This window comes from Amblyraja radiata, chromosome 6 (genome assembly GCF_010909765.2).
Source record: "Amblyraja radiata isolate CabotCenter1 chromosome 6, sAmbRad1.1.pri, whole genome shotgun sequence".
In the NCBI taxonomy this organism is placed as follows: Eukaryota; Metazoa; Chordata; class Chondrichthyes; order Rajiformes; family Rajidae; genus Amblyraja; species Amblyraja radiata.
This window is the reverse complement of record NC_045961.1, coordinates 52,523,436-52,547,246: the sequence shown is the minus strand read 5'-3', so window position 1 is coordinate 52,547,246 and position 23,811 is coordinate 52,523,436. Positions and strand designations below refer to the sequence as shown.

Genomic DNA, 23,811 nt, shown 5'->3' with positions numbered 1-23,811 from the left:
ATTGTCTCCTGGGCCTGTGCAATTTACAATGCAATCGACACTTTTATATAGGGTTTGTGCAATTTACAATGCTCTCACTTTCCCCTTTATATAGGGTTTTAGGCACTTTCTTTTTTATTTCTAGAGAAGTATATGTTTTTATAGATTATGTGTCTTTCTGTGTGTCTTTTTAATTTGATTTGACTTGACTCTCTGAACAACCCCACAAGAGTTCCTATGTGTGTAAGCACAAATGGCAAATAAAGTTTTTGACCTTTGACCTTTGACCTCTTAAGCTTCTGGTCAGCTTCTCTGGCTTTTATAAACCAGAATCAATGATACAGTACAGGATCATTCATGTTTCAAATATTATTTTGTGAAATTTGCTTTTGTGGAATCATCAGTTTCACAGCAGTGATTGCTCTAACTAGAATTTACTTGAGGGGTGACAATGATTTTATTTTAATTGATATTTCTGCCTCCTCACCCACCAATTTGCCAAACTTACTTTCTGAGCTTTGTCAAATCTGGCACTAATATTATCTTGTTCTGGACCGATCTTATTCAATATAGGTTTGGTGTCCTTATGATTTACTCTTAAAACACAGTCTTACTTGCATGTTTCATCCAGGTGCATCGCCATACCCAGGAGTCCAGATCGATGAGGAATTTTGCCGAAGATTAAAAGAGGGCACAAGGATGCGAGCTCCCGACTATTCAACTCCAGAAATGTAAGCTGGCTGACAGGAACAAAGCAATTGCTAGTTTTAAAAAGTCAAGACCCAGGTAGTTTGCCTTCTGTCATGCTGGAAGTCATAAAATATAACCCAGAGTAACTCAGCAGGTCAGCCAGCTTATCTGGAGAACATGGACAGCTGATGTTGTTGGTCACAACCCTTCTTCAGACTGATTGTAATAGGGGAGAGAAAGCTGGAAGAGACGTGGGGGTGGGACAAAGTCAGGCAAGTAATAGGTAGATACAGATGAGGAGGTAGTTTGATATACAGATGGGTGAGCAAAAAAAAGAAATCTACTTAGTTTAGTTAGTTTAGTTTAGTTTATTGAGGTACTGGGGTACAGTGAAAAGCTTTAGTTGCATGCTAACCAGTCAGCAGAAAGACAATACATCAGAAGAAGACTAAAGGCTGTGATATGAGGAGAGATGAAGAGTGAATTATGAAGCCAGAGGAAGGAATATGTAGAAGGGAAGTGGGAGGGGGAGGGGAAAGGAAAAAGTGGGGCAGGATAGTGTATTCCTGCCTGCTTGATGAAAATCAGACAAGGGGCATTACGTCTGGAGTTTGAAGTAGGGTCCCGACTCAAAACGTTGTCCGTTCATTCCCTCTACAGATGCTGCCTGACCGTCTAAGTTCTTCCAGCACTTTGTGTTTTGCTGAAGGGTCATTAAAATTGAATTTAAGGCCAACCTGTCACATTTTCAATCCCCTTCTGCAGTATTTGCAGTCTTCAACTTTAATTTTCTCTCCTAAGTGGCCAGGAAAAACATCTGCTCCAGACTTGACCCATGCAACATTTTCCTTGCTGGTCTCATATTTAAAATTGTTGTCCAAGTATCTCGTGTGTGCTGTGTTATTTGTTAATAAGTCCACTCTTCTGTTCCCTTCAATGGGGGAGTCCAGAGGAAGAACACATGATAAAATTAGAGCCTGAAGCCTGAAGAAGGATCTCGACCCGAAATGTCACCCGTTCCTTCTCTTCAGAGATGCTGCCTGTCCCGCTGTTACTCCAGCATTTTGTGTCTACCTTCGTGTTCTTTCCTACACGTAAAATTAGAGCCGTTCAGCTGAGATGTGAAGGAGAGCTTATTCCACAGATGTAGTAAAATTGCAGATGTTTTAAAATAATCAATGGAGCATGGATTTTTGTTGGTCAGGAAAACTAAAGGATATGAATCAGAGGTGGATAAGAAAGTTGAGGGTCAGAGTAGCTATGTTTATTTGAATTTCGCACCAAATATAGCAACGCAATCTGGGTGACTATTGTTGCCTTGTTTGATAGGGGTATGCCCTATTTTTTCCAACTATCATTGAGAATCTCAATTAAGACTACAACCAATTTGCCATGAAACTCCATTTCTGGGATATCGGAAAGGGATTGCTTGTGTAAAACTAAATTGATTTTGGTGTGATGTTTATAGACGTTGTTTACAGCTAATTTTACATTGCCATTAAATGTTAAAAATAAACATAATGAAGCTAAATATTTGTTGGGTCTGTTCCAGCTACCAAACATTGCTCGACTGCTGGCACAGTGATCCCAAACAGCGGCCAACTTTCACAAAGCTTGTGGAGAGACTCGGAGATTTATTACAAGCAAATGTTCAGCAGGTATTAAGGAGTCGTGAAGAACAAATTTAAGAAACTGTTGCGTAGATCGGACACACTCGGGTTATTTTCTCCACAACACCAGAGGGAGACGGGAGACCTGATGGAAGTATATAAAACTATTAGAGGCATAGATACGGTAGACAGTCAGAATCTTTTTCCCAGGGTGGAAAAATCAACAACAAGAGGGCATAGCTGTCAGGTGAAGGGGCAAAGTTTAAAGGTTGGGGGTGCCTGGAACAGCTGCTATGAATGGTGGTGGAGGCAAATATGATAGTGGCTTTTAAGAGGCTTTTTATAGGCATATGGACACGTAGGGAATAGAAGGATATGGATCATGTAGCAGCAGATGAGAATAGTTTATCTTGGCATCATGTTTGGCACAGACATTATCGGCCAAAGGGCCTGTTCCTGTGCTGTACTTTTTTATGTTCTATGTTTTATGTTCTGATTCCTCCCCAAACAGAACATAGTTCCTTTCAGTTCATTGCTGGCCTCAGCAAGGAGCTGCTATTGCAAATGAAAACAGAAAATGAAGGAAAAAAACAAGCAGGTCTGTGAAGAAGGAAGGACAGTTAATGTTTCCGGTCAATGTTCTTTCGGTGACCTGAAACATTAATTCTGTTTCTCTCTCCACAGATGCTGCAGGACTGCAGATTATTTCCTGGTTTTGCTTTTATTTTGGTTTTCCAGCATCTGCGGGTTTTGCATTCCCATTTGTGCTATTGGTGAATAGTATCATCATAAATTATTATCGGTTGCAAAATAGAACATTTAAATCATCATTATATTTAAAAGCATCATTATATTTTACACGGTGGCGCAGCAGTAGAGTTGCTGCCTAACAGTGCCAGATATCCCGGCTACGGGTGCTGTCCCTATGGAGTTGGTACATTCTTCCCATGACCACGTGGGTTTTTCCCGGGTGCTCCGGTTTCCTCCCACTATCTAAAGATGTACAGGTTTGTAGCGTAAGATAATAGAATATTGTAAATTGTTCCTAGTGTGTGGGATAGTGCTAGTGGACGGGGTAATCGCTGGTCGGCGTGGACTCGGTGGGCCGAAGGGCCTATTTTGATCGGTATCTCAAGTGGGACCCATTGGGTCCCTGTCACATTGGAGGCCTGGTCCCCCAATGCAACCCGTTTCCCCAACGCAATATTCCACCACTCGCCCATAGCCACCACGGGATGCCTGGTCCCCCAACGCAACAGGTTCCCCAAGGCAACCCGCTCCTCCAATGCAATATTCCACCACTCGCCCATAGTCCCCAACTGCGCAGGGGCTGCTCATTTCGCCTTATTCACCCGCCCTCATATTAAACTTTTTTTAAAAATCAGTATATTGTGACTAAAATATTTTTAAAGTCACAATATGCTGCCAGGAATATACTTGCTGCCAGGAATATTAAAAAAAGGGATTGCAACATTGCAGGACTGAGTATCCCAGGATTGCAACATCGTAGCTGGTAGGCTGCAGAGGGAAGATTTATTTCTCAAATTTGGATTTTTAAAATTAAAAAATGTGAAATAACTTGTGAAATATAACATCAATCTGAATGAAACTTGACACAAAGCACCACAGGACAATTGTGAATAGGGTGGTGCAAAAAAAGTTAGCACTATCGTGTACCATTTTGCCGTAGTTCCGGGATCACATACGTGCACAGAGATAGATTGATAGAAACAAACAAGGTGAGAATTTTAGTAATATGTAGATATGTTGTGATTGGCAGGATGGAAAGGACTACACCCCGCTGGGAGACATGCTGGTATCAAATAGGTTTAATTTTTCAGTCCCAACATCATCAGACTCGTGCTTGGGCGAAGAAATGGAGAATTCAAAATTTAATTATAAATGTACGGGAAGCTTTGGGTAAGTTTTGGGTACTTTTCTTATCTGGAAAATTTAAGTCTTTACTTAAAATTTGGTCAAAAGGACGGACATTGAAATGAGTTGCAGAGTTAATTTACAAAGAGTGCTTTGTTCAAGTCTCCAGAACTAGAGCTTGCTTCTGACTCAGTTCTACGATGTTTATCGACTTGCGACATCTCCCACGTCTGTTCTTTAACAAGAGCGAAGGCAGTATTAAACTCATGCTGATTCTGCTCAAGACTGATTTAACCCCCGGGCCTATATAAAGATCGGACAAACTAAGATTAATGAACTCAACTTAGGGTTCTCTCGCATGAAGCAGAAATAATTATCTTTTTTGAACTTCTAATAATGGATTGTAACATTTACAAATGGTAACTGATAAGAAATTTGCACAATGAAACGGGGTTAAGTAGTTATTTAATCCGAGAAAAACATGAATCTATGCAATCATTAAAAGGCACAAAGTGCTGGAGTATCTCAGCAGGTCAGGCAGCATCATTGGACAATATAGATGGGTCATGTTTTGGGTCGGGCCCAGTCCAAAAAAGCGCCCTGATTCGAAAAAGTTGATGCTACCTGACCAACTGAGGTGATCTAGCACTTTGTGCCATTTTTGTAAGCCAGTATATACAATTCCTTATTTCTACTCAGTACAATCATTTAATCCCTGAAAAAAACTCTGAGTAAATGCGTAACTCAAGAAGAACTACCGGGAAATGTAATGTCTACTAACATCTTAAGTTGCCTATTGCATTGCTGATGGGAAGGAAGATTGAAAAAAAAGGCAGGAAAGCCAGATTGTATGGAAAAGTTGTGTCCGCATACAGAAAGAATCATTAATAGGCTCACGAATATAACAAGGACACCATCCGTTTTGATTGAGTACCGCTGATAGGTTTAATAAAACAAAGTTTGATCTAAGTTTTAACATCAAAAGTTCTTCAGAAACAAATTGTACTGTTTGTGCGAACTGTAAGTAAATATAGCAAGACAAATTTGATTTCAATATTAAACAAAGCAATCCCTATAAAACCCAAAACACCTTGAGCAAAATTGTAACAGTTTACTTTTCAAAATTTAATCTACGAATACTGTAAGGAAAAAAACAAACCTGTCTTTTCGAAATCCTTGTTTTATCTTAGTGAACCAATAGTTCAGAAGCAGAATTTATTTTATTGAAAAGTTGACATGCAGCCCCACTTTAATTGTAATGTTGCTATTACTGCAGATATATTAACACTCGTATGAACAAACGGCCACAGGATTTGGAGACATTTGAAGAGTTACCACTTGAGCTTACAACATTAACAGATGTAAGTTTTCTTCTGACTTGTGTATTGTTTGATAGCCTTGGCTCAGTTTCAAAACTTAAGACTTACAATATAGTTTTGCAAGCATCCTTCCCCATATTACAATGGAAGATGTTATCTGCGGTGTTATGACAAACTTTACCGAATCACTTCTGGTTTCCCTCTGACTCTTTTGGGGATGTAAAAAGTCTCTCCCTTTTCCCTTTGCGTTTTGAAAACCTTATGCTTTGATAACAAAGAAATAAATCAAATCAAATATGATTATAAATATATCTAGTTGAAAATGATTTCTGCCCTAGCATTGTTGCAGTTTATGGATTATTATTATGCTTCTGTAGTTAGGTTTGATTAAAACAGATGAAGTTTTATCTTAACCTAATTTTCAACTTCAAAAGTTCTGAAACTTTTGACTTCTGAAAATTATATTCTTTCTACAAACTGTAAGAAATTTGATCTCCATATTAAACAACATCTAGCATGTTCTATAAAACCAACAACAAAATTCAGAATAAGAATGTTCAAGTTAGCCTCTCAAAATGTAATGTATGTCAGTCAAAATGGGACCAAATGGAGTCTGTAGTCAAAATTATAAAAACAAGGTAGAAATGTAAAATGGCATACACAAGGAACTGAACCAGACATAACAATGATCCGGGGATGGCAGGTTAATGATGGAAATGGTAATCAAAGGATATGCACGTGGAAAAGAACAGAGGAAGGGGAATGGGAGGAAAACTACTGCCTGAACTGCCTTTTAAATTAGCTGTTCAACCTCCTCCAAACCAATTAGTAATTGGAGTAGATATGAGTAGACAAAATGTAACAAGGATGATATCCATGTACAAATAATTGTCATTATTACTCATGACTGTGCCAGCATATATATTAAATCGTTCTCCTTGTGGCAATGATGTATAATTGTCTGGGAAATATGTAGTGAATCATAGAGTTATAGAGTTATACAGCATGGAAACTGACCTTCTTCACAGCCCAGCACAGCCAAGATGCCCCATCTAAGTTAATTCCATTTGGCTTATATCCCACTAAATCTTTCCCATCCAGGTCCATGTCCAAGAGTCTTTTCAATGCTGTTATTTTACCTGTCTCAAGTACTTCCCCAGGCAGCTTGTTTCATGTACCTACCACCATCTGGATGAAAAAGTTTTCCCCCAAATTCCTATTAAATCTTTCCCCTCTTACCTTAAACCTATGTCCTCTGGTTCTTGATTCCCATACCCTGGGTGAAAGAGTCTGTGCCCTCACCTTATTATTTCCCCTCATTATTTTATACACCTCTATAAGATCATCTCTCAACCTCCTGCACTCTTACTCTGCCCAACCTCTCCTCAGAGCCCTGCCCTCGGGACCTGGCAACACCCTTGTAAAACTTCTCTGCACTCTTACCAGCTTTACAACATCCTTCCTATTACTGGGTGTCCAAAACTGAACACAGTACACCAAATAATCTTGCAAATATGCTTAGTCTATGCTAGACGTACATGTTTTGTCCCCTACATCCACAAAACTGTGGTGACTTCCCACCTGTACTTACTTTTTCGGGAAGTGGAAGGCAGGAGGAGATGACCGTCTGCCGACAAGGAGAATGGAATGGAATGAAAGCACAGTGAAATTATTTGCTTGATATAGTCGCCCGCATATGGACAAGCTAGAGGCAAGAAACGTGTTCCCGATGTTGGTGGAGTCCAGAACCAGGGGCCACAGTTTAAGAATAAGGGGTAAGCCATTTAGAAAATGCAGCTGCCACAGGATGAACGTGCGGACTCCATACAGGCAGCACCCATAGTCAGGATTGGCCTGGGTCTCTGGCGCTACGGCTCTATGGCTGCACCACTGTGCCACTAAAATATAGTAAAACAACTCAAACCTTTTTCCAGAGCAAAATATCCTGAAAAGTCTACAGTCAGAAGAAGCTGTGATTAAATTGTGCAGTGTTCTGGGCAGACCGCACTTGAGCACTCCAAGTTTGCGTTGTCAAGATGCAAGGGAATGTTTGGCCAGCAAAACGTTGTGTAGGCAAGAGCCCTGAGACTGATCCTTAACGGCCTGTCCCACTAGGGCCTCATTTACGCGACGTCCTAAAAATTGGTTGGCGCATCGTGGAAAGTGTCAACTTATGCAAAACGAGGAAAGATTGCAGAGATTGTATTTTCCAGTCTGCAAATGAGCCATCCAAGAAACGATGCAAAGACACTAAATAGTATGATGATTAAGTCTGTACTGAGTTTGTAAGTTCTCCCTGAGACCACATGGGTTTTCTCCGAGATCTTTGGTTTCCTCCCACACTCCAAAGACGTACAGGTTTGTAGGTTAATTGACCTGGTATACATGTAAATTGTCCTAAGTGTGTGTAGAACAGTGTTAATGTATGGGGATCGTTGGTCAGTGCGGACCTGGTGGGCCGAAGGGCCTATTTCCACGCTGTATCTCTAAATTAAACTAAACTCAGCAGGTCAGGAAGCATCTCTGGAGAACATAGATAAGAAACGTCATTTTTTCCAGAGACGTTGCCTGATCTGCTGATTTATTCCAGCACTTTGTGTCCTTTTGTGTAAATCAGCATCTGCATTTCCTTGTTTCTGTATTAGCCAAATGGTCACATGCTCAAGCTCTGAAATGCAATGTTAAAACTTTTATTGAAAAACTCCCCCATATAAGATAATCAACAATTGAAGTGCACTTCTTGTCTACATTGTGGAGGAATAAGTTCAGGAATAATTTTGGAAACAATTGGACAGAGATAGAAAACCCTCGATAATGACTTCTATTAAGATCAGTTTCACCTTGTGATAGTAATAAATAACTTAATGACATTGCAATGGTGGGTATATAGAACAGGTTGCTAGAGGAGGTAGTTGAGGCAGGTACTATAACAACACTTAAAAGGCGTTTGGACAGGTACAGGGAAAGGAAAAGTTTAGTTCACGGGCAGGTGAAACTAATGTACAGTAGATGGGGCATCTTGGTCAGCTTGAGGCTAGTTGGGCCGAAGGGCCTGTTTTCATGCTGTACGACTGACTTTACCATTTACTATATACAAGCCTAATGTAAGTAAGGTGCGTACTTAGTCATTATCCACGTTATCCACTTGTTCATTATCCACATTACACTTTTTTCTTTCGGGAATATGCATGAATAATGCTTCACTTACAATTCAACTCACTTTTACTTACATTTGCTAATTTATAATTGTTGAAACAATATAGGGATGTTTGTCAGTGAGGCAAGGAAACACAATATATCCCACCTACAATTCCAGATTGATACAAAACCATTATCTTAAATGCGAGTTATTATCATGAGTGAACAAATCATACTTCAAATTGTTAAATGGTTTACAGATGTTATAACAAAATGAGGTATCGATCCTGGGTTAATTTACTCCTGTCTTTTTAGGATTATCAGACTGACAGTGGAATGGTTTTAGCTTCAGAAGAATTAAAGTACCCGGTGTTGATGAACAACAAGCCGATGTGTCCACAGTATTTTGGGTAAATCGACACAGTATATTTGTCAAAAGCAGTAATTATAACAGGAAACTGGAACCAGGAAAAAAATAGACATGGCTTAAAAACGCAACAGATCGGAGCAGAGACTACATGAAGTTTGGCACTCTCCAAATATGCCGGAAAGTGATTAAGTAGGAAGCTCTTTCTATGGCAAAATGCTTTTTTTTTAAAGTTGTGAGTAAATTTGTGCTGCATAAACATCATTTCAAGAATGAGGGCCAAGCAAATGTGCTGCAGCAGGCTAATTCTTAAGTAAATCTTGACCTTTTTACGAGTTACACACTAATTATCTGATGTCTGTGTCATTCATTCCAATTTAATTAGATTGCAAAATTTAGAATATAAATGCTAGCAAATTTTTTAATTGAAATTCTTCCTGTTTCCAAAAATATTTTTGTTTACTTTATTTGCAATGCATGAATTAAAAAAGTAGCTTGCTATTTAATTACAACTAGGTGCCACACATGAATATTTAATAACAAAATAACGTGCAGAGAGAAACTTTTAAAGATTACAGCAGTTAAACATGGCAAGGACAGATTGGAATTAAAGGGAAAGAGGTATTTCTTTAAGATTGGTTCAATTTTTGTTTCACTTTTGTACTTGTTGTTCGCATATATATTTCAGTAAATAATCCTGCACACTGGACCCTGGCATAACAATATGTCAGTTTTGTTGTAATAGATCTATACAGCTTGGAAACAGGCCCTTTGGCCAACTTGCCCATGCTGACCATCATGCCACATCTAGCCCTTCAGCCTAACTTGCCCACACCGGCCAACATGTCCCAGCTACGCTAGTCCCACTTGCCTACGTTTGGTCCATATCCCTCCAGACTTGTCCCATCCATGTACCTGTCTAACTGTTTCTTAAACGTTGGGATAGTCCCAGCCTCAACTACCTCCTCTGGCAGCTGGTTCCATACACCCATTACCCTATGTAGTCCCACCTGCGTGCGTTTGGTCCATATCCCTCTAAAAAGAAGGGTCCCAACCTGAAATTACTTATCCATGGTCTCCAGAAATGCTGCCAGACCCACTGAGTTACTTCAGCATTTTGTGTCTTTTTTTGTGTAAACGAGCATTTGCAATTTCTTGTTTCTACTTCTAGTTTTGGACCTGCTAAACCTATCTATCCTTCTGCCTGTCCAAATATCTCAAATGTTATGATAGTACTTGCCTCAACTATCTCCTCTGACAGCTCGTTCCATATACCCACCACCCTTCATGTAAAACTCCTGTCCTAACCAGGGGTAGTATCCTGGATACTCTAGGAATCTAGAGTACTCCTCAAGATACGATAGAGGAATTCTGGATTGGCACATGGATATGCAGAGAATGGATTATGTGCAGGCAGATAGGAGTTGGTTGGCATCATGTTAGACACAGACATTATGCAAGGACATTATGCTGTACTGTTCTACATTCTATGTTTAATTTATTTTTATTTCATTCACTTTTTTGATCATCTATACATAACTAAAACTCTGACCTTGTTATCTTCCGGTTTGGCAGCCATTCTATTTGCGCAAAAACAGTAAGCGATAGCACTATGATTTTTCGCCAGCTTACTCATCATTCTCCTGTACTGCGATTGCACCAAGTTTTGTTCCAATCGGTGGAAGCTGGTAAGCATTATGAGGGTTTAAAAATCTTAAAAAACGCGCGTGCGCAGATCGATTGCCTCTCCTGCTATTCAGCGCCGCGCCGATTGATCCTTTCTACTGTCACTCCGCGGAACGGTCCACCCCTTCCTGCGCCATTGCGTCTTTACTGCAGCTACGGGAGGCTCTGGGTGGCCGGCGTAGGTCTCCAACCAGACACAATTTTCTGAGGGAGGGACCGGAAATGGCCCGACCTAGTCCAGCCCAGCCCGACCCAGCACAGCCCGACCTAGCCCAGCTGAACCCAGCCCAGCCCAGCCCGACCTAGCCCAGCTGAACCCGGCCCAGCCCAGCCCAACCTAGCCCAGCTGAACCCGGCCCAGCCCAGCCCGACATAGCTCAGCTGAACCCGGCCCAGCACAGCCCAGCGCGGAGTCGGAGCTGGTGCCGATGTCGCCAAACGGAATGCGAAGCCTCTGATCCCGGCGGATGAGATCAACCAGCGAAGCAGCCAGCGCCCGCTGTGAGTCCCCATCGCTTCGCCAACCACCTCGCTGGCTCCTGCCCCCCTCCCCGTGATACTGCACTCTATCCATGGCTCTTCCCCGTCTTTTCTCCGAGCGCTCTCCCCCCCGCCCCCCCCCACACCACTCCCCACCTCCCGCCAGCCCACACACCACTCCCCCCACAACGCCCCCTGCCCCCACACCCCTCCCCCACCACACCGCTCCCTCCCACATGCCCCTCACAACCCTGCCCCTGCCCACACACACCCCTCTCCCACACACACCCCCTCCCCCACACCCCCACCCCCCCACCCTCCCCCCCACATCCCTCCTCCCGCCCGCTGAAGCTGTTGAAGGTGGACGCTGGCACTTGCAACTGGGTCCTTAACCTTTTGACACAACGGCAGCAGACAGTCAGGGTGGGCAGTCGGACATCAAGAACCATCGCTGTGAGCACTGGCTCACCCCAAGGCTGTGTCCTAAGCCCCTTGCTGTTCAGTCTGCTTACTCATGACTGTACTGCCAGACTCAGCAATAATTATATCAACAAGTTTGCTGATGACGCAACAGTGGCGGCAACATCAGTGACAACAATGAGTCGGCGTACAGGATGGAGGTGGAGCTGCTTACGGAGTGGTGCAGATCTCACAATCTCACCCTCAATGTGGAAAAGACTAAGGACATGGTGATCGATTTCAGGAGGGCTGGAAAACTCCATCACACTCCGCTGCATATTGATGGCGCTGCTGTGGAGAGAGTCAGCAATGTGAAGTTCTTGGGACTTCACCTGGCGGATGACCTGACCTCTACGACCAACACCACAGCAGTCATCAAAAGAGCTCAGGAGCGGCTCCACCCCCTCCGGAGACTAAGAAAAGCAGGTCTCCCTACTGTTCATCTAAGGACCTTCTACAGGGGCACCATCGAGAGTATATTGACCTACGGCATCACTTCCTGGTTTGGGAGCTGCAAAACCAACTTAACAGGATAGTGAAGACAGCCAGCAGGATCATTGGTGCCCCACTCCCTTTCCTGTTGGAGATCTATAAGAAGCGGAGCATCAGCAGGGTCATCTCCATTATCAAGGACCCCTATCATCCATCACACCACATCTTCTCCATTCTGCCATCTGGGAAGAGGTACAGGAGCATCAGCTGCAAAACCAACAGGATGCTACACAGCTTCTTTCCACAGGCAATAAGACTGGTTAACGGACTGTGTCCCCTCCCCATATACCATACACCAACACATCTAACCTCGCCCATACTTTGACAGCTAGGCACCTGTCAAAGCAAAGCCACTGTTCGGTCTGAAGGTCTGTTTTTATTTCAATTTTTAGGCCTATTTTAGATATGGTAATTTTAATTTTTAAAGCTATATGTATTTATTCTGTTTTTATTAAACGCACTGATGGGAACTGATTGAGAAACAATTTTTTTGTTTCATCTGTGTATGTAAGTACTCAGTTAAAATGACATTAAAGTAAATACTGAATACTGAATACTCCCCCCCCCCTCGCAAACACCTCCCGCCCACATACACATCTCCCCTCCCACCCCACACCACCCCCTACCACACCCCCCACCCCCCCCCCCCCCCCCCCCACCACACACCCCCAGTGGTGACTAATTAGAGATATTTTTGAAATCAGTGGAACAAACCTTTGACAGAACTAGGTCTGATCACTACTCACTGTATACTGCCTTTACAGGATTACAGCATTAAGGCCATGACTCAGGATTTAGTGATTCTGAGAAACTAGGGTGGAGGCAAGTTTCACTGAGCATGATTCAACCCAATGTATAATTTGAATGACAAAGACCTGGGAAAAGAATGAGTAAAATGTGATCAGCATACTGCAACCGACCTAAGTAAAACAAGCGCACAGCGTTAAATAGTAAATAGCATTAATTTGCTAACATTTTCCAACAAGGTACGGCACAGTGGCATTGGTGTTAGAGCTACTGCCTCACAGCTAGAGACCCAGCTTTGATCTCACCTCGGGTGATGTCTTGTGGGGTTTACATTTTCTCCCTGTGACATCGATGGTTTGCTCCGGGTGATCCGATTGTCTCCCACATCCCATAGACATGCGGTTTTGTTGGTTAATTGGTCTCTGTGAATTGTCCCTAGTGTGTGGAGAGTGGATGCGAAAATTGGATGAAATAGAACTAATGTGAACGGGTGATCGATGGTTGGTGCGGAGTCGATGAGCCGAAGGGCCTGTTTCCATGCTGTATAGAACATAGAGCAGCACAGTCTAGGAAGGAACTGCAAATGCTAGTTTACACTGAAGATAGACAAAAAATATTGGAATAATTCAGCGGGACAGGAAACATCTCTGGATAGAAGGAATGGGTAACGTTTCTGGTCGATACCCTTCTTCACACTTGGTACAGCACTGTACAGTACAGTACAGCACAGGAATGGGCCTTTTGGCCTACAATGCTTGTGCTGCACATGATGCCTAGCTGAACTGATCTCTTCTGCCTGCACATGATCCATTTCCCTCTATTCCCTCCATTTCCATGTGCCCATCCCAAAGCCTATTAAACCCCACTATCGTATCTGCCTCCACCAACACCACTGGCAATGTGTTCCAGACCCCCACCACCCTCAGTGTAACACACGCCGCACATCTCCCCCCCTTTCACTTTGGAACTTTGCAATTAAGTGTTGGACATTTCCACCCTGGAAAAAAGATTCTATGCCTCTCATAATTTTATATAGTTCTATCAAGTCTACCCTCAGCCTCCAATGTTCCAGAGAAAACAACCCATCTATCCAACCACTCCCTGAAACACTCTAATCCAGTCAGCATTATGGTAAACTTCCACTGCACCCTCTCCAAAGCTTCCTGTCATGGGCGACAGGATCTGCATGCAATAGTCCCAATGCGGCCTAACCAAAGTTGTAGGGAGCATCATGAATTCCTGACTCTTGTACTCAATGCCCCTAGCAATGAAGGCAAGCATACCACATGCCTTCTTTATCACCCTATCTACTTGTGCAGCCACCTTTAATGAGCTATGAACTTGCTTCAATATAGGTTTGTACATCAATGCTGTTAAGGGTCTTGCCCTTAACTATATGCTCTCGCCTATCATTCAATCTCCCAAAGTGCAACACCTCGTACTTGCTCGGGTTAAACTCCATCTGCCATTTCTCCGCCCATTTCTACAGCTGAACTATATCCCGCTGTATCTTCTGGCAGCCTTCAGATAAGGCTGCATCTCTAAACTAAACCAAAATCTAAGGAAGTTAAGAGAGATGACATCAAACCAGAAGACATACATTTGCAAACCAAGAGTCCTGATCAGAGTCCTGCACCAGATGGATCCCTATCACCACATTTATTTATGTCATGATGGTAATCTGCAATGTGTTCTTTGTTCAAAAGCACATGACCTCGCCTCCATTATTCAAGGTTTCAAAGTTTCAGGTCAGTTTATTGCCACATGCACCAGTTAAGGTACAGTGAAATTTTAGTTCAATGGCAATTCCAGATAGCCTTTCTTCTGTTAGCTTCATGTGTGGAAAACATTCTGCGAACTTCCCGTCTTCTTCCTTGGCTTCTGGAATCAAGTCTGCACTTGGCTCTGCAGCAGACTTGTTCCTCCAAGTTTTGGCTTTGAGTTTGCCTCACACCACAGGAGAAGGGATTTCAATTACACCACTCCCATGACCCCCAACAAAAATAGAATAGAATGTTTAGGAAGGAATTACATATGCTGATCTCTAACAAAGATAGTCACAAAATGCTGCAGTAACTCAGCTGGTCACAGCATCTCTGGAACAAATAAATAGGTGACTTTTCAGGACGAGACACTTTCTCGGATTGAGAGTCAGGGGAGAGGGAAACCAGAGGAATGAGAAGATACAGAACAAATCGGAGTTTCCCGCACCAATGACCAACGAGCCCATAATGGTCCATTGTTGGCTGTGGAGGAGGTGATAACAAAGGGATATGAACAGTGACACTAGCAGGATCTCCAGCACGGTGGGGTAGGGACGGAGGGAGAGAGTAAGGCTTACTTGAAATTAGAGAAATCAATGGGTAACAGAGTTAATTGAGTTCAATGTTCTCTCATACAAGTAAAAACTTCACCTCCAACATCAACCTTACACCAATGAACCAATATAGTAAGAAACAAGAGGAATTGAGTATAGGAGCAAAGAGATCCTTCTGCAGTTGTACAGGGCCCTAGTGAGACCACACCTGGAGTATTGTTTGCAGTTTTGGTCTCCAAATTTGAGGAAGGACATTCTGTTACAGAAGGACAATTGAGGGAGTTGGTTTACGAGGTTAATTCCAGGGATGGCGGGACTGTCATATGTTGATAGAATGGAGCGACTGGGCTTGTATACACTGGAAATTAGAAGGATGAGAGGAGTTCCTATTGAAACATATAAGATTATTAAGGGATTGGACATGCCAGAGGCAGGAAACATGTTCCCGGTGTTGGGGCAGTCCAGGAGCAGGGGCCAAAGGAGTTGTGAATCTGTGGAATTTTCTGCCTCAGAAGGCAGTGGAGGCCAATTATCTGGATGCTTTCAAAAGAGAGTTCGATAGGGCTCTTAAAGATAACGGAGTCAAGGGATATGGGGAGAAGGCAGGAGCGGGGTACTGATTGTGGATGATCAGCCATGATCACAGTGAATGGCGGTGCTGGCTCGAAGGGCCGAATGACCTACTCCTGCACCTATTGTCTATTGTATGTTGGAAAGTGTCTGGGCATCCATCTGTAGTATTAATGTATAATAATAATTTATCTTTGGTTGATGTTAATTCTTTGGCCAAGTCTACCCATGATTTCGGCAATGTACAGGAGGCCACATCAGGAACATCGGATGCAGTACATGAGGTTGGAGGAGGTGCACATGACCTGTACAGTGGCAAGACCTGATATCTCCATCCTGGGAAATAGGTTCTGACTGTCTACCCTATTTGTCTTTCATAATGTTATATACTTCTATCAGGTCTCTCTGCAACATCCGGCTTTTATGAGAAAACAATCCAAGTCTTTCTAACCTCTCGTAGCTAATTCCCTCTAATCCAGGAATCATTCTAGTAAACCTCCTTTGCATTCCAATCATTCCAAAACCTCCACATCCTTCCTGTACTGGGACCACCAGAATTGCACACAAAACTCCGAATGCAGCCAAAACCAAGTCCTGACTTTCTGACTTTTATACAACACCCCAACCTATGAGCATACCATATTCCTTCTTAACCACTCAGTCTACTTGTGTTGCCACTTTCAGGGAGTTATGGACTTGAACCTTAAGATCCCTTTGTACAGCACTACTGTTAAGGGTCATGCCATTAATTGTATATTTTCCCCATACATTCAACTTCCCAAATTGCAACACTTCTTATTTAATTGCTGTATCTGTTCGTCTGGGGAGTGAATGGTGCGAAGCCACCATCCGGCGGATTATGACTGAACGCCTCTAAGTGAGAATTCTGTCTAAATATAACAATGTCCTAGCACCAGCATTTGCCAGTTGGCCTGGGATAACTGGCCGCTATTCTCTGTAGCGGTCGCCATGATGAGCCACTTTCTATTGGCCTGGAGTACGGGACAGACGTGTACCGCCTCTCACCCATGTTGCCTAGAATAGAGGGCCGTAGTTACAGTATAAGAAGAGATTGGATAGGATGACTTTATTCTCACTGGAATACGGGAGGTTCAGGGATGACCGTGTAGAGATTTACAAAGTTATGAAGGGTATAAATAAGATAGTTCATTTTTCCAGTGGCAGGGGTGTCTAAAATTGGAGGGCAATGGGTTAAGCGAAAGCTGAGAAATTTAAAGGGTAGATTGTTCAGACAGATGGTGGTGAATACTTGGAACAAGCTGCCTGCGAAGCCAGTGTAGGCACATAGTAATACAATATTTAAAATATATTTGAACAGGTCATAGGATAGGAAAGGATTAGAGGGATATGGGGCCTTTGAGGGCAAATGGGATTAGCATGTGACTGGTGTGTGGGCAGCAAAAGGTATAGGGAGAAGACAGGAGAATGGGGTTGAGAGGGAAAAATAGATCCGCCATGATTGAATGGCAGAGTGGACTCAATGGGCCGAATGACCTAAATCTGCTCCTATGTCTTATGGTCTTATGGGTTCCATAATTCTGTGATTCTATGCAAGATGGATTAAAGAGAAAAGGCAATCAAAGGATATTACCTGAATATTTACCTTGCCTTTGGTATGGTTTGGTACTTTATTTGTCACATATACCGAGGTACTGTGAAATTCATGTTTGCAACTAGGTGATATTCTGAAAGCATCTACTGAACATTAAACATTATATAAGATTTGGGAATGTTTGTGAACATTCTTTCATTTAATGATTAATTTATTATTGGAAAGTTCTAAATCATTTTGTTTTGGTATTTTCAGTGAGACATTAGGAATTTGGTATCTCCAAGCAGAAACAAGGAACTGCAGATGCTGGTTTACAAAAAAAAGACACAAAGTGCTGGAGTAACTCAGCAAGTCATGCAGCATCCCTGGAAAACATGGATAAGTGGTTTTGGGTCATGACCCTTCTTTTTAGAGGGATAAGGGTCAAACGGCGGCAAGTGGGACTAGTGTATGGGACACCTTGGTCAGATTGGCAACTTTGGTAACAGGGCCCATTTCCACTCTGCATGACTCCATGACTCTATTTGGATCCTGACCTGAAACATCACCTATGCATATCCTCCAGAGATGCTGCCTGACTCGCTGAGTTACTCCAGCACTTTGTGTGTGCCTTTGGTATAAACCAGCATCTTTTTTAGGAATTTGCTATCTTTTGTTGCCACATCATGATACTTACATTGAGGTGGTCAGTAACAGTTTGTTCTTTTTTTTACAGTTTGAAAACAACGAGCAAAAGCAAAGAGTTGGTGTTATCTGAAGCTAGCATTTGGATGAGCATGTACAGCTCCGGTTACCAGTGTGAAGAGGAAGACAACAAGACACCTGCCCGTGACAGTTTCTGCTCTCGGAGTTCTTTAGAGTCAAAAATGAGCTGCTGCATCCCCCCACCAGACTACAACTCACTGGCTTTTTATATCTCCCCACCGGTTTAAATGGCTGTTCCATCAATATTTTTTTTTAAATCATCATATTCAGTGATTTGCACTACATCTTGAGGCAAACTTTATTGTCATTGCTGTTACCCATATCAAAACATAAGTGTGCTGCCCACTACCTTCATTGTTAAGTGTGTCAGAACCTTGTGTAGATACATTAAGCATAGATAAGCTATCGTATTTGGAGGTAACATAACCCTTGAGTGAAGGAGGCATTCCTAGTGATGGAGTTGCTATCACACAAAGCCGGAAGTTCTGAATCTGTTACTGTACGACAGGTATAATTTCCATGTTCTCCAGAATGGACCCTGACCCAATGAGTTACTCCATCCTTTTGTTGTCATTTGTTTTGTAAACCAGCATCTGCAATTCCTTGTTTCTAGGTATAATAACAACCGGCACTTATGTGCTTGGGAAAAGGTTTGGAGTTAGTCATAGAATCATACGCTGTAGAAATAGGCCCTTTGACCCAACTTGCCAACACCGGCCAACATGTCCCATCTACACTAGTCCCACCTGCCAACGTTTTGCCCATATCCCTGTAAACGTGTCCTATCCATGTACCTGTCTAAATGTTTCGTAAACTTTGTGATAGTACCTGCCTCAACAACCTCCTCCGGCAGCTCGTTCCATATACCCACCCCCTTTTGTGTAAAAGAGTTACCCCTCAGATTAATATTATATCTTTCCCCCCTCACCTTAAATCTATGTCCTCTGGTTCTCGAGTTCTCTTCACATTATCCTAGAAACATCTTCAAGAGCAGTGAAGACTGCATTAAAACCTTCTGTTGATACTCCAGACACTGAAAAACTTTATCTGCAGGTAGTTTGTGGCATATCAGGCAGAGCTTTGTTACGGCTCTGTAACATTTCTTTATTACCCTCGTTATTATAAATTAAATTACAGGTACATGTAAATGTATTTACGGCTCATTGAAAAACCTCTTGACAACATAAAGCTAAAATACTCATTTCATAAATATTATGCTTTCAGTGGAAATGTTACCAGTGACAGATAGCTTTTGTCGGTGCAACTTACTGAGTGTAAATCAAAAGGCCTAAAATGGTCTGTGACGAAACAAAAAACGTACATTAGTTCATACCTTGCATTTCCCCAGGGAATTGCAAGCTATCTTCCAGCAAATTCGTTTTCTAACGCCGTCACTGTTATAACATGGCAAGCATATAAATAATCAGTTCATATATTTTATTGCTTCTTTGCTTAAGGAATATTTTTTGTCGAGGGCATCCTTTTGCAAAGAGTGCATCGGGATCCATTCTAACAGACAGGGAGGTAAATAATGCCTTGGTCTGACATCTCCTCTGAAAATGATTTTGATGGAAATATGACACTCACAGTACTGCATGAAGTGGCTGTCTAAACCATGAACACGGTTCTTTAGTCTGGGCTCACAGCTTATTGAGTCACGGACAAGTGTGCTAAAACTCTCTCAATTATAAAACTGAGTTATAGTAGCATCATAACTCCTTTAACTCTAATGTGCCCATTTATTTCCGTTAACTGTAATGTGCCCATTTATTTAGAATATATGTGGCTACCATAGCAAGCAATAACACTTACAAAAGCAATTATTAATCCTATCCTAAATCAAAACTACAAATTTGACGTAGTTTAAAATCAGAAATGGACAAGTTTTTTTACTGGTTGGATGTCATTTTCTACTAACTCTAACCAATAGAGAAACTGATAAAACACCTGGACAAGACCTACTTGATATTGTATATTCTTCTCAGTGATGTTATATTTGACTCAAAGAAAGATACTTATGGGGATTTTATTCTCTCTTGTCATTTCTTACTTTAAACATAAGCCATTGAGTTAAAATAGCACAGGCGCGAATCGCACATTTATTAGTACTATAAAATTAACGTTAAAACTGCTGAATAGTTGTATTAATCTGATATACTGTGTGAATTTTACTGTTTTAGGCTTTTTTTATGTCTGGGTAATGAAAGTATTATTTTCCTCTTCTTAGGCAGTCCTGTGGGTTGGTGGATGATTTGCTTCCAATCCATTCCGTTGTTTCCCCTGGATTATTGTTACTTTATTATTGTCACGTGTACTGAGGTACAGTGAAAAGTTTTGTTTTGCGTGCTATCCAATCAATCGTCAAACTCATGTACAATAAATAGACCAAGGGGGAAGATACAGAGTGCAGAGTATAGTTTTCGGCATTGCAGGGCATCAGCTCCATAGACAAAGTCCAATGTCTGCAATGGTGCAGAGGTGAATCGGATCGTACCCTAGCATATGGAAGGACCATTCAGAAGAAGAATCTGGTGATGCATGCTTCCAAGTTTCTGTATCTTTCTGAGCAGGGAGAAGAAGGAATGACCACAGGGAGATAATCTTTCATCATGTTAGCTGCTTTCTGAAGAATGGTGAAGTGAGGATGGAGTCAATGGTGTGAAGTATGGTCTGTGTGATAGACTGGACTACATGCAAAACTTTCTGCAATCCACTGCTCCACTGGTGTGTGGTCAGGGTCACTGACAAGATCCACGACAACCTCAAATGCAGCCATCTCATCCAGAGTCTTGCTCAGGCCAACTTCTCCTTCTGTCTCAAGAAAACTAAGCACTTGAGGTCCCTGCGCTGCACTGAGCTGCCAGTCGGCCCAGTGACACAGCTGGTAGTGCTGCCGTCCCACCGTGCTGGAGATCTGAGTTCAATCCCAATTTCGGCTCCTATCTCTGTGAAGTTTGCCATTTCTCGAGGTTCCAACGTGCATAAATAATGCCTTGTGAGGTACCAGAGGCAGAGCAGCATGTTAACATATGTAGGTGGCTTGGGAACTTCTGTGTCCCTTCCATCATTTTTGTGGTTCCATCAGAGTCTGAGCCTCTGAGTCCTGGCCCAAAGTGTCACCTATCCATGTTCTCCAGAGATGCTGCCTGACCGCCAAGTTACTCCAGCACTTTGTGTCCTTTTATGTAATCCACCATCTGTAGTTCCTTGTTTCTACTTTCAAACAATATTTTAAGTTTCACTTAGCCCCAAGCCATTTAATCCAAAAACTAATACTTAATATTGAATGGGTGCTCTGCGGAACTGCAAACCTGGTTATTATTTATGGAGTGTATCAAATACTATTTTTTTTTCTCAGTTGGTATTGCTGGAACATGATCCACATGAGTCCATTACCTTTCTGGTTATCCCACCTGCATTCTCACTGCAACTAGATGATGCAACATCTTATTCCTGATGTTTTGCTTCCGATCCACTTGCATCTTTAATGGAGGACTATCACTGCCAACAGTCCAGCTGGTTGGGAATTGGGGCAAACAAGCTTTAATCTCCCTGCTCTATCTTGGGCCAGTGGTGCTCAGTCCTACTTGCAAGTTCCCATACCAAACACCTTTATCCCCATGGCCGCAGTAACCTCTTGTGCCTCCTTGGGTCCAAATAAACTCGAGGCTTTGTTGCAATAACTCTGACAAAGCAGAGCAGTTCATGAGCTGTTGACTGATAAATTGGAGCCTGAGATTCCTCTTTATGCCTTGATGACCTGATAATTGTCAAAATGTAATTGATGATTAAAAGAGATTTAAAAGATCCAATCAATTAACATAAAATCGAAAAAATAAAATAGTCATACAGTCATAGAGTTATATGGCATGGAACCAGACTCACACCAACCAACCCGTCCCATCTACACTAATCCCACCTGCCTGCGTTTGGCCCATATCCCTCTAAACATGTCCGAGCCCCCCTCCCCTCATTCCGGTATAAACACATTTCTTCCACCATCTCCCACCTCCACTATCACCCTACTCCTTTCCCCTGCTTTGTGTGCTCTTCTCCACCCCCATCCTACATGTCCTTGTTTCCATTTTCTTTCCCTTCCCTCATCCCCTTCTACCTATATCCCTCCCTTCAGCTTTATATTTAACCTCTAATATGACAATCTTTGCCTCCTTTTCACCTCTATCCTTTGTCACTTACTCCACATCTGCCAATCACTCTCCCTCCCTGACCTGTATCCACCTATCACTTGCCAGGCTTTGTCCCACACCCACCTCTTCATTGTCATTACACAGATTAACATGGCAAACTCCTGTCTAGCTCCAGACACATAACTGGAATGCATCCAGATTACAGGTGTATGTGGTTTCAAATGCTGGAAACATTCCTAATTACCGTTCGTATTCTGTAAGTTAGCATCTTCAGTTGACAAATATAATTCTTAAATAGGTTATGTTTCCTTGGTATCTTGCACTGAAAATGATAAATGCTTTCTATACATCAACCAGCTAGTTATTCTACATTGTTAATCGATGTGTTGTTAATCAAGGCCACATATCAGAGATACCTTCTTGGGAACTTTGCCTGAAGTGAATTCACTGGGTAGATTTGTGGAACCTTTACACACTGCAAATGGGCATAAGAAAATATAGAATAAACCACTTATAACTCATGTCCTAGATGGTCTGTGTTTATGCTTGTGTAGAATGCATGATCGTTAGTTTAGTACACTAAATAGAACAGTATATATTTATATTTATACACTATATTCTCAGAGTGTAAGCCACCATCTGACTGAAATTTTGTTAGTTGAATGTTGTTTATCCCAACTGATGATGAGGTGAACTCTGCGTGTGTCTCTTTGGAACTCACAAGTGTGATTGTTATTGTGTATATCTGTATAGAAGTAATAAAATATGTTTAATTACTTCCTTTCCAATGTATTGTGTTTTGTTATCCTTTGCATTGTGTCAAAACCTTATTGAGTAGTGCAACAATATTATAGGCTATAAATTGTTTTATCTCTTTGAAGATTCTCTGAAGATTTCAAGTTGCAGAATGATTTCTCTTAAGAGAAGTAAATCATATTCATTGTAATTAATTCCAGCAAGTATTTAATGGCCCTCGCTGCTATTGTTTCTCTTCCCTGTCACCTATTTTCTTTCACAAGCCCATTACCAATACCCATACCAATACTAATATTAATACCAATACTAGTATCAATACCAATATCAATAACAATACAGGTTTCTGGGTTAATTGATTTGTGTCAGAAAAATCCAGGCTGTATGGTGAAGTAATGTCTTCATGTTTTGCTTTATAAATGATGAGGGTGATAATTGGCTGTATTTTGTGCGTGGTATATACCTTGACGGTCTCAGACTGCTAATGTAGAGGTACTGTATGTAGCTGGACTGTCGGCAAAAGTAGTTTTGGTGTGTTCTTGGCACCAAGTTTACACTCCCTATGACCACGTGGGTTTTCTCCGGGTGCTCTGGTTTCCTCCCACACCCCAAAGACATGCGGGTTTGTAGGTTAATTGGCTTTCTGTAAATTACTGCTAGTGTGTTGGGAGTGGATGAGAAAGTGGAATAATATAGAACTAGTGTGAACGGGTGATCGATGAAGTCGGTTTCCATGCTGTATCTCTAAAACAAAAGCTCCATTTGAATCTTGGTTGGATTAACATGACACTGTGGTGGAGGTAATCTTGGGAGCAAACTAAGTAAGATCACCCACTCATAATCACTCTTTAGCCAGAGGGTGATGAATCTGTGGAATTAATTGTCACAGACAGACTTTGGGTA

The 23,811-nt window shown here is 42.0% G+C and overlaps 1 protein-coding gene across 2 annotated transcripts in view; it reads left to right on the top strand.

Moving 5' to 3' along the window:
* flt1 (fms related receptor tyrosine kinase 1) overlaps positions 1-22,943 on the top strand; it is a 135,644-nt gene extending 112,701 nt beyond the window's left edge. For both annotated transcript variants that reach the window (XM_033022838.1, XM_033022837.1), the window contains exons 25-30: positions 611-710; positions 2,222-2,327; positions 4,060-4,199; positions 5,431-5,515; positions 8,927-9,021; positions 18,018-22,943. In XM_033022838.1, the coding sequence (XP_032878729.1) occupies positions 611-710; positions 2,222-2,327; positions 4,060-4,199; positions 5,431-5,515; positions 8,927-9,021; positions 18,018-18,234 (743 nt within the window). In that variant the 3' untranslated portion in view covers positions 18,235-22,943. The remainder of the gene's footprint in view (positions 1-610; positions 711-2,221; positions 2,328-4,059; positions 4,200-5,430; positions 5,516-8,926; positions 9,022-18,017) is intronic.
* The last annotated feature ends 868 nt before the right edge of the window (positions 22,944-23,811 follow it).